Raw genomic sequence first — 16452 nt, 5'->3', positions numbered from 1 at the left:
CTTTTGTGATGACCTTTTGTGTCTTGCCCTCCTTGTGGAAGGTGTCAATGGCTAGCTGATTAGAGTGTGGCACCACGGGTCTTCAATATTGAACCTTTTCACAATATTCAAATTTTCGGAAATATTGAATATGGGATTTTCCTTAGTTGTCAGTTATAATCATCAAAATTTAAAGAAAGAAACATTTGAAATATATCAGTCTGTGTGTAATGAATGAATATAAAATACAAGTTTCACTTTTTGAAGAGAATTAGACAAATCAACTTTTTGATGATATCCCAATCACATGACCAGCACATGTAATGTCATATATGTTATTAAAATACATTCATATTTATTTTTTGTGTTATATTAAACGGTACCTGTCAAAATAATTTGCACAGTGTTTTATTAGTTTCAGGTGGTTGTTATTTAGGAATAACATACCTTGGAATGTCACGACTGGCCAATCAGAATCAAGCATTTTAGAGTGCAGTGTAATAATTAATTATATTAGAGTCATTCTATGAGAAGTTTAAACATTGAGAGAGATACTGTGTCGGCACGTTAAATAATTAATGATAAGCTCGTGCTTTACCTATCTCATTATAAAAGGCATGTGGGAAAAATTTAGCAGAAAAGCAATAAACTATTGATTTAGTGCTCTTCTCTGAACAATAGGTGACAGAAATATCAGTCATATTTAGATGAAATGGAGGCAGCAATGTGCAGCTATTATAGTTTCTTAGAAATCAATTAGTTTTCATGCAGCATAAACACATCATGATAATCTTGCCATGCAGACACACATTCATCTCTGTTTGTGTAGTTGTGTGTACATAAGTGAGCATGCAATCACTGGCATTTTGCCTACTTGTAATTACTCTTTCCATCTTTGTATGTGTGTGTTGTGTGTTTCGCTTTGACTAATGTTTTAGTTCATTAGATCGGTAAATCTAATGCAATCCTTGGCTCTCTAACTGTGCTGTATAGAAAAACTGACATTATTAACTTTTGATCAAATACCAATGCTTTATTACTGATAAGACGTGACATTCTATATAGTTTAATATAAGAGATGTATATTGATTACTCGTGCTTTCACATCAATCAAAGTGCATGGAAAAGCCCTAATACCCACATACACACACACGCAGTGATGATGCCCCATGCATGCTGTTACTATGGAAACTGACATAACACTTCACCCTGCATATCACACATAATTGCATGGCAAATGAGAGTGCCGGAAAGAGGCAAGGCGAGATGGAGGTCTGGTGTGGGTGTGAACCAAATAGAAAGAGAAACACCTGGAGGGCTGGAAAATGAAAATGTAAAAAGAGAGAAAGGTCTGTGCAGGTGAAGGAAATGACTAAATCATATGCAAGTTCGTGTGAGAACATAAATGCACCGAGGGCAAAGAGAGGGAAGACAGAACGGGAAATACTCACTGGTCCACAGGGGTGCTGATGCTGAGGGCAGGAACTGTGATTGGGGAACACAGGAATGCAAAAAGGTGAGGAGGCTGTGCACAAGAGCGGAGTAAGAGAGAGACCAGCAGGTACGCCGCATGCAACCTGAACTCTGCTCTCCTCAACGGCGGGCATCTCGTTTAATGGACCTGGAGTATTACCGCACCTAAAGACCAACCACTGCATGCATAAGCATGCGCATGTATGCAAAAAAACAAACAAATAAAGTGTTGAATAAGAGCTTATGCAGCCAGAAACATTTTAACTTTCAGCTTGTGAGTCGAATTGGCCACAGTCCACAGGATATTGAAATATTCAATTAGAATTGGAACGACACAGAGAGGAATTTACTGAAGTGCAATTTAAAAAAAATTAACAGTCACACAACATAGGTACTTCATTAGTCCAACACATCTTTCGTGACAAAATTGCATGAAGGGTGGAGGTGGAATTTTAAATATGTTTTTGGAAATACCACTTATGTTTACACAGCAGTTTACAGAATATAAATTGTAGATATGAAGAGTTTCGTTGCAAAAAGAGATAAACACCGTTTTTTTAATTGTTCAGATATCTCGTTTTTTGGTTGTGCATTCCAATTAATTTCAATGCAACTGCAGTTGGTTTGTTTTGATTTAAACCTTCATAACTTAAAAAATACAGCTAAGTAGCACCATAAAACAAAATATAACATGATAACATAATAATAAACATGTTTTGACAAAAATGTAAAAAAAATGGATTTATCTCGTTTTGCAACGAAACTCTTCATATATAATTCAAGTCTATTTTAATTCCTCTTTCTTTCCTTAAAGGAAAACACCACCGTTTTTCCGTTCTTACCTCAACTTAGATGAATTAATACATACGTATCTTTTTTCAATGCGTGCACTTAATCTTTGTACAGGGCTTCCTGAATGTGTTAGCATTTAGCCTAGCCCCATTCATTCCTATGGCTCCAAACAAACATTTTATTTTGTGCCACCATACTTGTGTAACTACTCATGTAACAGTCTTGAAAGGGATAGTTCAGCCAAAAATGATATTAAACCCATGATTTACTCACCCCGAAGCCGTCCGAGATGCATATGTATATGTATATTTTTACAACACTGCGTGGATTATCATCCAGGAGCCGTTTGGATTTCTTTGGGGAAGGATATATGCACATTTTTTGGACTTGAATGAAGTGGACCCCGTAACTTTACTGTTTAGCAGCTTTAAGTTATAAAACATTTTCTAAAATAACTGAAAATGTGTTCATGTAAAAAATTATGGACATATGCATCTCCGTCAGCTTCAGGGTGGGTAAATCATGGGTTTAATATCATTTCCGAACTATCCCTTTAAAGGTGCAGTGTGTAAATTGCAACCAAAGCCTTAGTCCACTGCTCACCCCTCACTTTTGAAACACACAGAGAAGCTACGGTAGCCGCCACCAGACAAACATGTCATTGTCGGAAACAACTTAGTAAAAAAAATTGTCCGTTAAGGGCTTCTGTAGAAAAATGGCGGCACAAAATGACGACTTTCATGTAAGGGGACCCTCTGTGTATGTAGATAAAAAGGTCTCATTCTAAGGTAATAAACACATAATGGTTCATTATGAAAGGTCTTTATACACCCCTGATAATATAGTTTTGTATATATAAGTATTTGGTGGCTTCTAAATTCATCCCTCTTTGGAGCCATAGTAATGAATGAGGCTAGGCTAAATGCTAACACGTTCACTAGGTGCTGTACAAAGATTTAAAAGTGCACGCAATGAAAAAAGATAGGTATGTATTAACTCGTCTAAGTTGAGGTAAGAACATAGTAAAATATTGAAAAAGGTGATGTTTTCCTTTAAGTGAAATTACTGCTCCCTGTTTGTTACCTTAAACATTTCTGAATAACGCAAAACCCTGTCATGTGGTACATATGAGTGATATACATATGATATTGTAATCTAGGACATTTCCAAACCTGTTCTCCCAGAGCGGCACACGTGACCCAATATGCATGTCGAAGTGGTCCTGCTTCTGCCGAACTCAATGTCTCCACGGTAACACCCCCTGCTGGCTGTGGCTCGATGTAACTATAGAAACGTATGGGGGCCGTGGGCCAGGGCTGAGGACCCCCTTCAAATACAACCATATGAGCTGCACCCACTGACAGAAGAACCTTAGATGCAAGAGACTGAGAAAGAGAGAGAGAAAACCAACTTCATATGGGCTGATATGTTCATGATAATGTCCTCGCTAAAGTTTTGATCTTTCTTGTCTGTCTTTTATTAGTGTCTGATTTATCACAGCATTGATCTATCACACTGTTTTGTTAAACCCCTATGGTTGCGTTTGCCCTGCATCGCCTTTCACCGTGTCCCTGTCATGCTACAGACTCATACATCAAACAGCCCACTTTCACATTAATCTTTTGCTACTGTCTAACAGTTCATTATATTAATAAATTGCCAACATAGGGATGATAAATCGCCCCTTCGTACAGACATGACAGTCGGCACAAATCATACACTCGCACATACGCAAACAACATACTTTAAGTGGGCTGTATGCCACCAGTGATGTCTTCTCACTGATGTTGCATCGCTCTGTTTCCACTGTGATGGTAACAACAGCATAACCCTGTGAAATAGCTTTTAAACGGACCCCTCCACAGAACCCAACACCTGGAGACACAGACCCTAAAAAGGCAAATAAAAAATAAAATAAAAACTGTCTTTTCTGAAATTTCATGAGATGATGTAACAATAACAACATGGTGTTTATTATTGCTATTCTGATACTAATGTTTTATTTATTATATTCTATATTGAGATTCACATTGGTAGGTTTCACATTTGAGTGCTGGCTTCACATGGCAGACCTGTTAAACATAAAAACGCATAAACTCCATCAACTTGACATTTTACATGCTAATGTACTAACCGGATTACACAGAGAAAGAGTCTATTGATTTTCTCAGTGCTTTAATTCAAAGTAGGAGAAATGAACTAATTAATTCTATTTTAATTTGTGGTGCATTTCAGAGGGAGTCCTCAGTAAGGCAGAAGACTGAGAGCATGTGAGCGAGCGAGCAAGAGAGAGATGAGGTGTGTGTGTGATTGGGGGTAGATCACAGATTTCTCATGTTCAATATGACCTAAGGGTAAACAATTAGAGCAGGCATGAATGAATATTGGATATCGAATAAATCAGTGGAGTGTGAATGGATGGATGTAGGGAGGTAACATGCTGTACCTGGCTCATGTGTGAAGATGCCTGGAGGTTCGGTGTGGATGTGTAGCGAGAGCTCAGAGCAGTCTGTGACCGGCACAAAATTTCCCTCCATCAGGAAAGACTCGACATATTGAGGTGTATGGAAGAAACATTGTGTCTGAGCATCTGCATTGGTGCTCTTGTGAGTGTATGAATGTGTATCACAGTCTGTGTGTGTATGAGAGCAAGAATCGGAGGGGTCCTGGATGCCCCACAGAGCCAAGGGAAGCTCAATCCAGTCTCCAACACGGCAGTCACCCCGCTGCGGCATCAGCTGCAACCGGCTGGGTCTCACAACCATTACCTGTATACAAACAATGAGATATGAGCGATGTGTTTTGTCCTTTTTTTATCTGTAAATCAAAGTTTATCAGTGTGCACATTTTACCTTCCCGACTACTTTATGTAACGGGTTTTTGGAATCCAAGGCTTGAATTTCAGTCTGACCCCTCCTCTTTCCGGCTAGGACCACCCCTTTTACAGTAACTGTGGCAATTTGACTATTAGACACTTCCCACATCACGGAGCCACTTCCTCCTTCCACCTGGAAATACAGAATCCATATAAGCAAACAGTACCCCAAAAGATGTTAATAAACACTATTGATTGGAACACCACCTTAATACTGTACTGGTACAGCTTATCGCGAGGTTGCCATGGAAACACAATCACAGAGGGTTGCAGGGTAAGAGGGTTGTAGATTTCTACTTCCTGTTGCGCTCTAATTGGTGGGACGATGGGCCACTCTTCACCATCCTATTACACAAACAACGTAAATCAGTCAGCTACTAAAATGGAGATCACTCACCTAAAGGATTATTATGAACACCATACTAATACTGTGTTTAACCCCCTTTCACCTTCAGAACTGCTTTAATTCTACATGGCATTGATTCAACAAGGTGACGAAAGCATTCTTTAGAAATGTTGGCCCATATTGATAGAATAGCATCTTGCAGTTGATGGAGATTTGTGGGATGCACATCCAGGACACCAAGCTCCCGTTCCACCACATCCCAAAGATGCTCTATTGGGTTGAGATCTGGTGACTGTGGGGGCCATTTTAGTACAGTGAAGTCATTGTCATATTCAAGAAACCAATTTGAAATGGTTCAAGCTTTGTGACATGGTGCATTATCCTGCTGGAAGTAGCCATCAGAGGATGTGTACATGGTGGGCACATAAAGGGTGACATGGTCATCATAAAGGGATGGACATGGTCAGAAACAATGCCCAATTGGCACTAAGGGGCCTAAAGTGTGCAAAGAAAACATCCCCCACACCTGCACAGTTTTAACAAGGCATGATGTATCCATGTTCTCATTCTGTTTACGCCAAATTCTGACTCTACCATCTGAATGTCTCAACAGAAATCGAGACTCATCAGACCAGGCAACATTTTTTCAGTCTTCAACTGTCCAATTTTGGTGAGGTCGTGCAAATTGTAGCCTCTTTTTCCTATTTTTAGTGGAGATGAGTGGTACCCGGTGGGGTCTTCTGATGTTATAGCCCATCTGCCTTAAGGTTGTGCGTGTTGTGGCTTCACAAATGCTTTGCTGCATACCTCAATTGTAACGAGTGGTTGTTTCAGTTGCTCAACAACCATGCCATGCTCAAAATTGCTTAAATCACCTTTCTTTCCCATTCTGACATTCAGTTTGGAGTATAGGAGATTGTCTTGACCAGGACCACACCCCTAAATGCATTGAAGCAACTGCCATGTGATTGGTTCATAATATGGTTTGGAATGAAGTTCTACTTATTACATTATTCAAATAAGGAAATACATTTAAATAACTGGTAACTTACGTACTCCCTTCTAATATATTTACAGTAGAACATACATATTCATGGAACTTCTTTGCTTTAATTTATATCCTAAAGATTTTGAAGAAAAAAAAACAGTAAGATAATTTTGACCTAAAGAATGTATTGTTGGCTATTGCTACAAATTACCTGTGCCACTTATGACTGGTTTTGTGGTCCAGGGTCACGCTTTTGTTGCTCTTTGATTTTCTGTATTTATTTCATATAAAGCTGCTTTTGAACAATGAACAATTGTGAATAAAATTGAATTGACTTTTTAATCTAACAATGAATGATTCTAATAAGTGAACACAGAATCGACAGGAAGTCAACTGAAACTAATAAGCAACGTGCCTCTCTTACAGAACCCTAACGACTGCATGACGTTTGCATAAAACTTTTCCCCTCTATGATGTGTTTCATCTTCCGCCACCACAGTGGCTTCCCACTGATACAACATGCTGTCTTTCCCTTTATAAACAATAGGTTTCCCAGCACACCCCATGCCTCTCTTTACACTTCACACTGTGTGTGTCCTCATTTCCTGTTCACAGTTTTATGCGCCCTCAGGTGGGGTTCCCCCCTCCAGATCTGCAAACAGCTTGTGCCATTTACTTGATAAAATTGAACTATAGTCTTGAGTAACAGCTTCCTGAACTTGTACTGAATGTAATCCCAGAAGCAAGAAATCTGTCACCAAACAACATCAATATTGTGTAATTAAACCCATGGGTCAACAACAAGAAGAAGTATGCCAGCATATAACAAACCTTTCACAAAAATCATTGCATGGAGTTACAATAAAACAGTATACATTGCTAATAAAGTACTATACCTATAGTTTTTGCGTTTTTTCGTGATTGTATCACTAATTTCTGTTTATGTGTTTATGTGTCATTGTCACATATTGGTTACTCAACTGATTTTTTACTATTTTCAAACCATTTTTTTTTCGGTTTAGGGTTAGATTTGGTGTTTGCATTAGGATGTCACTTTAAGTATTGGTTTATACAATTTTTTCTGATCTATTTTGTTTTATATTATTTTCTAAATTTTAAAACATGTCGTCTGACGTTACGGTTAGAGTTGGGTTTGGGAAAGGATGTCATTTCATGTAAATCTAACCCTTAACCGAAGCAAAAATGGTAAGAAAATATGACAAAACAGTTGAGTAACCAATACTTGACAATGACACAACAGAAATTCATGATACGATCACGAAAAAACACGGAAATTCGTGAAAATTACGCGACTATAGGTACGTAATTTCGTGTGACTGGGCTGTAAAGTACTGTATATAACCAAATATAAGGGATAATGTATAGGCAGCTGTTTGTTATCGCAGAAATATCCCCCGACAGTCTTATCAGTGGCTTGTATTGCATTGAAGGGGCTTACTTCACATAAAAAAACAGCTGTCTGTACATTATCTTGCTTAATACACGGCTATTTACATCATAAGTAAGGTAAGGAACATTAAACATTGATTTGAAATATTTTATTTGCTCACTTTTAATGAATGCAGTTTCTAGAGGAAAACCCGTTTACTTTTGGTTTTAGGATAAGACTTTTAAATGCCACCAACACCATTTGGTTTAATCATTTGTAAATATACTGTCATTTATGTTTTGTGTAACATTACACTGTACCTATCAAAATTATTTGCAGCATCCGGGTTATTTAGTTATTTGGGAATAACAAACCTGCAAATGTCGTGACTGGCCTATCAGAATCAAGAATTTCAATGTGCTGTGTAATAAGTACATATAATAGGCAGTGTTGGGGATAGTTACTTTTAAAATAATGCATTACAATATTAAGTTACTCCCCAAAAATTGCGTTATAATTTTTAATTTATAATTGAGCTACTTAGTTATTTCATGAAAAGTAATTCTACGTTACTTTATAGTTACTTTGCGTTACTTTTTTTACTTGGCTGAAGCTTGATATCTTTCAGGCATTCAGGCATTGCAAGTTTTGCATTCAGAAATTGCATTTTCCATCGCAAAAATGTCAAGCCCTGGTCTGCCATCTCTGTTTCTATTCCCGCTCGTGCGCGCACGCATAGTGTGGATAATTCTATGTGACTATTTTTAGTTTAATTCAGTACATTATATATTTTTTAAATCTAATTAATTAAACTAAAAAGTAACTTCCACTACTTTTTAAAAAATGTAACTCAAATATTAAAGGGGAGTGCACAATGTTTTAAAGCCAATGTTGACATTTATAATCACTAAACAAACACGCCCCTACCCCAATAGAATCTGGACCTTCTTTTGATAGACCTGCCCCACAAATACGCAACCCCAGCAAGGATGTCAGTTAGTAGACATGCCCCTTACTGCTGATTGGCTACAAGTGTGTTCTGGTAGTCGGCCCGACTCCCTTTTCCAAATCGTTTTTTAAACATTGTAACAGCATTTATAAAGTAATGCATTAATACTCGTTACTTCAGAAAAGAAATATTATTGCGTAATGCACGTTACTTGTAATGCGTTAACCCCAACACTGATAATAAGGTCTAACAAGTTACACACTGTAGACAATTGTACAAATCTGTATACTGTGAATGTGTGTGTGTGTTACCTCAGAGATGACGCTATGAAGTGTGGCCTGTATTGAGGTCTTTCCTGTCCTATGGGTTGTTAGGAGGTGGCAGGAGGGGTCAGAAGTGGAATCCAACGTCAGTAAGCCATCAGTTTCTTCCAGAACAATTACCACGTTCTACGCACAAATAAGATTGAAACGTTGTCATATTTTCATCAGCCTGATGTCATTTAAACGTGTTTGAATGCCATAGCATTTTTCATTTTCCTATGTTCAAATGTTGTGCTCCTGTCAGGTGAAGAGATGCAATGGAGCACAAACTGATAACTGTAAAGCACAACCTGTGATAGGTGAACCACATGGCCCTCGTTGTCATGGATACGGACAGTCAAATAATACTGCCGCTCTCTCTCCAAAACCCATCTGTCCTCTTCCTCCTTAATACCCAAAGCTGAGACAGACAAATGCATACATTATTATTGAGAATAGCACAGTGTGGGTTTTTGACCTGGCATGTGTGTTAATGTCTTGTACAATATGTGCAACATACTCATGTAACTGGGCTCCACCACGTATACAGTAGTGCGAGGGAGGTGGGACATTACTTCAGATGGCAGATCTGAGTCAACATTAAGAGCATAACTATATACTTAAATGCAACGTAACTTACAACACAATCAAGATTTCAGTGAAAAGCATGATCGTGTCGGATACTGTTATGTGAAATGGTCAGTGTCGCGTGACCCAGCTTGAGGGCAGTGACGGTAGTTGTCTCCTGGTCAACACAGATGATATCACAATAATGCATTCTGCCGCTGTACCCATTCACAGTCAGCCTGTATCCTTCCTCCGACAGTGTGACCTCTACAAACAGACAAGAGAGTGAGAAATTAGGTGAAGGTGTAAGAAACCAATTTATCCTGACATAGTGTATCTTGTGTTCAGAGGACACAGTGCATCTGTCTTAGGTGTCTGAGGTATAATCACAAAGGTTTAATGGGATAGTTCACCCAAAAACTAAAATTCTGTCATCATTTCTCACTCTTATGTTGTTACAAACCTGTAAATACATTTCTTTGTTCTGATGAACTGAAGGAAGATATTTTAAGGAATGTTTGTAACCAAACCGTTTGTGAGCCCTATTCACTTACATAGTGTTCTTGATGACAGAAGTTTCATTTTTGGGTGAACTATCCCTTTAAAAGCTTTTTTACCTTACATGGTAATCTTGTTAATCGTGTGTGTGTGTGTGTGTGTGTGTGTGTGTGTGTGTGTGTGTGTGTGTGTGTGTGTGTGTGTGTGTGTGTGTGTGTGTGTGTGTGACACTCTCCTCCTGTCATATCACAAGGCATTCAGCTAGAATGGCCTTAATGTACCTACTGTAGTATAACATTTTCTAGAACCAAGCAAACTTTGAATAGCAAACATAAGATGTACATTTTAATACTCCTTTGTCAATAACAGGGTATTAAATCCTGCACTTAAATATCAAGTATGCCAAAGCATTAAAAAATTAACTACTGACGTACTTTATTAGCATACACGGTTGAAAAGACCAGCAGGGTCCAGCATAAATGACCCGGGGCCATTGTGAGAGACACTCAGGCCAGTAAACAGTATTGTCACTTGCCCGATCAGGCCGATGCATCACCCTCAGTCACTTAAGATATATTTTCTGCCTGTGGCCGAAATCTGCATGAATTATTATACAATAATCGAGACATTTTAAGCATTGCGAACGTTAACTTCTCAACAATGAGTTTTGTTTCAAACATCTTGAAGCAGACATTTACCTAAGTAAAATGCTGAACACCCTTCATCTGGTCCACTGAACTCAATGGCGAGACGTATGAATGAAGATAATTTTAAGCGCATCGAGAGACATATCAACACCGCATTTTAATTTCACTGTTTTATTAATATTGATTCATTATCTCCCATAGAATAAGATTCCTTTGATACTGTATGAGTATTGTGCACAGTTAAATCCTGATATGACCCCAACTATTGATCTTGATAAGAGTATTGTGAAATTTTAGAATTAGAGTTTACATTTAAAATTGCCAATTGTCTTAACAAATGATGAATAAAATGTATATGTACAGTGAGGAAAATAAGTATTTGAAGACCCTGCTATTTTGCAAGTTCTTCCACTTAGAAATCACGAGGTTCTGAAATTTTCATCGTAGGTGCATGTCCACTGTGAGAGACACAATGTATGATTTTTTTAACTATATATTTGAATGATACAGCTGCAAATAAGTATTTGAACACTTGAGAAAGTCAATGTTAATATTTGGTACAGTAGCCTTTGTTTGCAATTACAGAGGTCAAACGTTTCCTGTTGTTTTTTACCAGGTTTGCACACACTGCAGGAGGGATTTTGGCCCACTCCTCCACACAGATCTTCTTTAGATCAGTCAGGTTTATGGCCTGTCACTGAGAAACACAGAGTTTGAGCTCCCTCCAATGATGCTCTATTGGGTTTAGGTCTGGAGACTGGCTAGGCCACGCCTGAACCTTGATATGCTTCTTACAGAGCCACTCCTTGGTTATCCTGGCTGTGCGCTTCGGTTCATTGTCATGTTGGAAGATCCAGCCTCGACCCATCTTCAATGCTCTAACTGAGGGAAGGAGGTTGTTCCCCAAAATCTCGCAATACATGGCTCCGGTCATCCTCTCCTTAATACAGTGCAGTCGCCCTTTCGCATGTGCAGATAAACACCCCCAAAGCATGATACTACCACCCCCCATGCTTCACAGTAGGGATGGTGTTCTTGGGCTGGTACTCATCATTCTTCTTCCTCCAAACACGTTTAGTGGAATTATGACCAAAAAGTTCTATTTTGGTCTCATCTGACCACATGACTTTCTCTCATGACTCCTCTGGATAATCCAAATGGTCATAGGCAAACTTAAGACATTTTTAGCTTCTTCCATTTTCTAATGATTGCTCCAACAGTTTCACTAAGCTGCTTGGCAATTTCCCCGTAGCCCTTTTCAGCCTTGTGGAGGTGTACAATTTTGTCTCTAGTGTCTTTGGACAGCTCTTTGGTCTTGGCCATGTTAGTAGTTGGATTCTTACTGATTGTATGGGGTGGACAGGTGTCTTTATGCAGCTAACGACCTCAAACAGGTGCATCTAATTTAGGATAATAAATGGAGTGGAGATGGACATTTTAAAGGCAGACTAACAGGTCTTTGAGGGTCAGAATTCTAGCTGATAGACAGGTGTTCAAATACTTATTTGCAGCTGTATCATACAAATAAATAGTAAAAAAATACATTGTGATTTCTGGATTTTTTATGTCTCTCACGGTGGACATGCGCCTGCGATGGCAGTTTCGGACCCCTTCATTGTTTCTAGGTGGGAGAACTAGCAGGGTGTTCAAATACTTATTTTCCTCACTGTATATAATTATATTTGACTTTTGAAATATTATTTTAAATATGTGACACTAAAATCTTTTTTTGGTGGGGCCAGTGAACATTTTGTCAGGGCAAGAAAAAACCCTGACCAGCATTTAGTTAGTTTGGATGCTTGTTTTTCTACTAGGTTTCTTTTCATGAAAAAGAGCATGACCACCATTTTTAGTTAGAGATAAACAACAAATCAGCATGAATTAGTCTAAAACAGCTAGTAAATGTATGCTGATTTAAGGCAGTTCTGTTTAAGGCATATGGTTTGTACCAATCTCTCCCTCTTGCTCTGTTTTCCACACATTGTATTTGATAGTCGAACCCTGTAGCAGGTATGTGTCCTCCGCTGGGCTCAGATGTAGTCGATCTATCACAAACAAAGTCACACTGGCTGCTTCTACATGCTGAAGACACACAAATACAAAAAAGCATTATCATTTTAATTCTATCCATAAATAACAATTTAATAAACTGTCTATTACATTTAATAAAATGTTTAATATATCTACATATGCAGATCCGTCTGCTTGGTGTTATATCTGCATTCATACCTTATATTCAGGGTGTGTAAGAGACACTTTTACATGTGCCAAGCCGCTTCGGATCCCATACAGCAGGACACTGTCACCCTTCTGCCCATCTTCCTCTATAGACAAGATATGAGGTGGAGGAGCATAACCAGCATCATGGTACCGTACAAACCTACATATAACAGAAACCAAGACTTCAGTCTCCACTGGTCCATCACTTTTTCTATACTTTATCTTGTCTATGTTGATTTAACGTTTGAATCTCAGATCTTAACAATTGGTTAGCTTTGATCCTTAATTGCCCTGCCAAGAATCAATCAGGAACATTGGACTGGACCCCCTGATGAGAGGGGGACCCACTATGGTCATTTATACTGGTATTGACTGCTCATTGGGCCCAGGGGAAAGAGGGCCATCCAAAATAAAACCGTGTCTTGGCTGCTCCAGCAACAGCTTTGCTCTATATTCCATTACATCAGATAACACTGATAACATATCAACACAGTTTTCAGCAACAATATGCAGCACACTCCAATTTAAATCCATCAAGTGGGCCAAAATGCTTTCCAACAGGCCTTTGTCCACGAAATCATCCTTATTGTTGAGCCCTGCATCTGTTGCTGTCATTATGTATTATTTCTCTTTTTATTGTGTCCTCCCTGCTGTCTCCCTTTTTATTTTTAAGACCCTTGTTCACCTCAATGTCTCTATTGCATCAGTCTCCTTTGCCAGCCGCCAATTAAAATTCAAGCCAGCCAGACAGCTGAAAGTATTTCCTGTAGATCAGGCCAAGAACAGAAGAGAGTCATAACCGCAAACTATAAAACAAACTTACATATACTTATAGTAAGCATTGTCATAATGTAGTTTGCCAAATAAAAAGTACCTTCAGTGTCAAATGCCTGGACAGACAGTTGAATGGGTGGGTCATCAGTAAAAAGATGTCTGGTGGTTGTGACAATCTGAATCCTTTGAATATGATCAACGATGACATCACAGCGCAGAACATGACCTGTCACTACATAGGGGATGGGTGATGTAACGTTTTAATAGACCAATGAGGGCAATACTTTGAGATAAAAATGCAGCGCTGCCTATCTTAATTCAAAGAGTCATTGAAGCAAAGAGTTCATTAAAATCAGTGTCAGTTTTATATGTAAAATGTTAGATTTTTGCATATGTTTTAATTGCATGAGTAAAAATAACCTAAACGGCTCTTATGGTATTACATCTCCTGTAGAAAACAAAATGCATGTTTACCCCCCCCCCCCTTTCCCATCCACTCCTCACCAAGGTCCTGTGCTTGAACCACACTATGGATAGGAATAGCCTGAGGAGAGGGCAGAGTGGACACCATGCACTGCTGACTACACGATGACACAGGCAGCAGATCTGGAGGGCTTAGTGCAGACAGAGGATACACCCTGACACTCTCGGGCTTAGAGGACATCCTAAAGTCATATCAACAGCAAGAGGCAAACTCTGTATTAAAGCTTCTTTTCATACATTTATATTTATTTTTTCTTTTAATAAATTGTATACATTTAAGAAGATGCTGGACATTCAAAATGTAACTTCTATTTACACTGCATATTCATTACGTATTGAATTTCATCGCACTGTCAGTATTTTTTCATTTATCATATTACACCACTTGTACCCATTTCAGTACCATTAAATTTCCTGCCATTGCATACACTGTCGAGTGGGTCAAAAAATGCACATCTAATCAGATTTTCAGGGTGGCAAAAGCCCCTAAGGAGTTTGGGGTAAAAAGTTTTTACAATGCTCTCTGGAATCCTTGATTCTGATTGGTCAGCCGTGATATTCTGAGATCCGTTATTCATTATAACAACTGCTGAACCTGACGACAAACCTCTCATCCGGGTACTGCAAGTCATCTTGACAGGTGTTGTGTCGAAGTCTGTTCCCCCTATGTTCCCCCTATTTTTCCCTTCAGTGTAGTGTTTTTATGGCGTTTTTATCACGTTATAGGTTTTATTATTTATATATTTAAAGTTTTAATGGCTACTGAGATGCATATGTGTGCATTTCTGTAATGTATCTGTATTGTTCTTAATGGTAAGTCAATTATTTTTACAGTATGAATCATATTATATGTATAATATTTATTTAATTATGTATGCAAACATTACATTTTTAAAACAACCAGTAAAGGAAAAAAAGAAAAAGACAGGCTATATTTTAAAAGAAATACCCTAATAGAAAACTGTCAAATGTATGAAATATTTAATAAATTGTATTATAAAATACATGATATTATGCCTTTTTAGTATAACCAATTCAAATCTTTAATCTTTCTAAATGTAACGTGATGAAAACGCTATAAAAGCACTACACTAAAGGGAAACATAGGGGGAACAGAGTTCGACACAACACCGGTTCTATGTTTAATAAATCACTACCCTGTCTCGTTTTTCTTGCTTAATAATTATCTAATAATAGTAAAATATTTTGAATCACTATTTCATGTTCAGTAATTTGCTGTTGTGATCTCAGTCATTTATCCTTGCGATGACGTAATTGAAATATTTCTTTGAATTTCACTAACTTCTGCTATTTAGAAAAGGCAAAGTTCTGGCCGGATCGCTATACTGGTTTAATTAATAACCTTTCAGACATGACAGCACGTAATGAGGCAGAAAAGCACGTTGATGCTCCACGTACGGCCCGTCACTCACCATTTGTAGCATCCACTCTGTGCTGTCAGTGTGATGTTCACAGGCAGGCGAGTGCTGAGAGGAAGCAGCAGCTTGGGAACGTTCAGTTTGCTCGACTGACTCAATGTAATCAATGAGCTCATCAGCAAAATTCCCCAAACTGCTCTTTCATTCATCGGCATGTTGAAATTACAGCTCCACAATCAACTACAATACACAACTGAATACTTTTGATGACTGAATAATTATTTGGAGAGCAATCTCAAAGTAAAGGCACGAGCAGAAAACGGTTAGGCACTGTTCGTTGTGATGACACCTATCGTTGTTGATTTTTGAAACCACGTTTTAAAACACCACTCAATTACATTACCATTAAATTACCGATTCACAAAGTTACCTTTACTGTTTCTTACGTTGCAAGATGACCGATAACGATTGGTTAGGCTACGTAAAATTATTAACTGCTACAGTTGTAGAGCGGTAACTCCACAGGCATTTCCAATAATCCAACAATCAATTAATGTCTTTAATAGACTAACATTTCTTAAATTGTTACAATTATTACACGGTTATTTGCTTTATAAATAAATTATTGGACAAGTTAAACATTTTTTAACAAGTTTGCTTTAGAAAAGATACAACGTAGTAAAACATTTCAGGTAGCCTACCGGTCAAGATTACTGCGCAGTCGCAGTACCCGGATGAGCGGGTGTTATCAGTTTTAGCAGTTGATAACAGACCTTTTTGTCACACAGTG

At 38.2% G+C, this 16452-nt stretch overlaps 1 protein-coding gene across 2 annotated transcripts in view; it reads right to left on the bottom strand.

The window, feature by feature from the left end:
- Window positions 1–16334, bottom strand: part of LOC129447958 (nuclear pore membrane glycoprotein 210) — a 32203-nt gene extending 15869 nt beyond the window's left edge. Inside the window, exons 1-16 of one of the 2 annotated variants that reach the window (XM_055209946.2) lie at window positions 15717–16334; window positions 14305–14465; window positions 13901–14032; window positions 13712–13790; window positions 13036–13186; window positions 12756–12888; window positions 9779–9928; window positions 9615–9683; window positions 9406–9515; window positions 9104–9241; window positions 5327–5464; window positions 5097–5252; window positions 4691–5012; window positions 3989–4134; window positions 3417–3629; window positions 1431–1631 (exon numbers count right to left, since the gene is read on the bottom strand). In XM_055209946.2, the coding sequence (XP_055065921.2) occupies window positions 1431–1631; window positions 3417–3629; window positions 3989–4134; window positions 4691–5012; window positions 5097–5252; window positions 5327–5464; window positions 9104–9241; window positions 9406–9515; window positions 9615–9683; window positions 9779–9928; window positions 12756–12888; window positions 13036–13186; window positions 13712–13790; window positions 13901–14032; window positions 14305–14465; window positions 15717–15877 (2460 nt within the window). In that variant the 5' untranslated portion in view covers window positions 15878–16334. The remainder of the gene's footprint in view (window positions 1–1430; window positions 1632–3416; window positions 3630–3988; window positions 4135–4690; window positions 5013–5096; window positions 5253–5326; window positions 5465–9103; window positions 9242–9405; window positions 9516–9614; window positions 9684–9778; window positions 9929–12755; window positions 12889–13035; window positions 13187–13711; window positions 13791–13900; window positions 14033–14304; window positions 14466–15716) is intronic. The other variant, XM_055209945.2, reaches the window with a different exon arrangement.
- Window positions 16335–16452: the final 118 nt, after the last annotated feature.

Source organism: Misgurnus anguillicaudatus, chromosome 10, assembly GCF_027580225.2.
Source record: "Misgurnus anguillicaudatus chromosome 10, ASM2758022v2, whole genome shotgun sequence".
Taxonomy (NCBI): Eukaryota; Metazoa; Chordata; class Actinopteri; order Cypriniformes; family Cobitidae; genus Misgurnus; species Misgurnus anguillicaudatus.
This window is presented reverse-complemented; position numbering and strand designations above follow the sequence as displayed.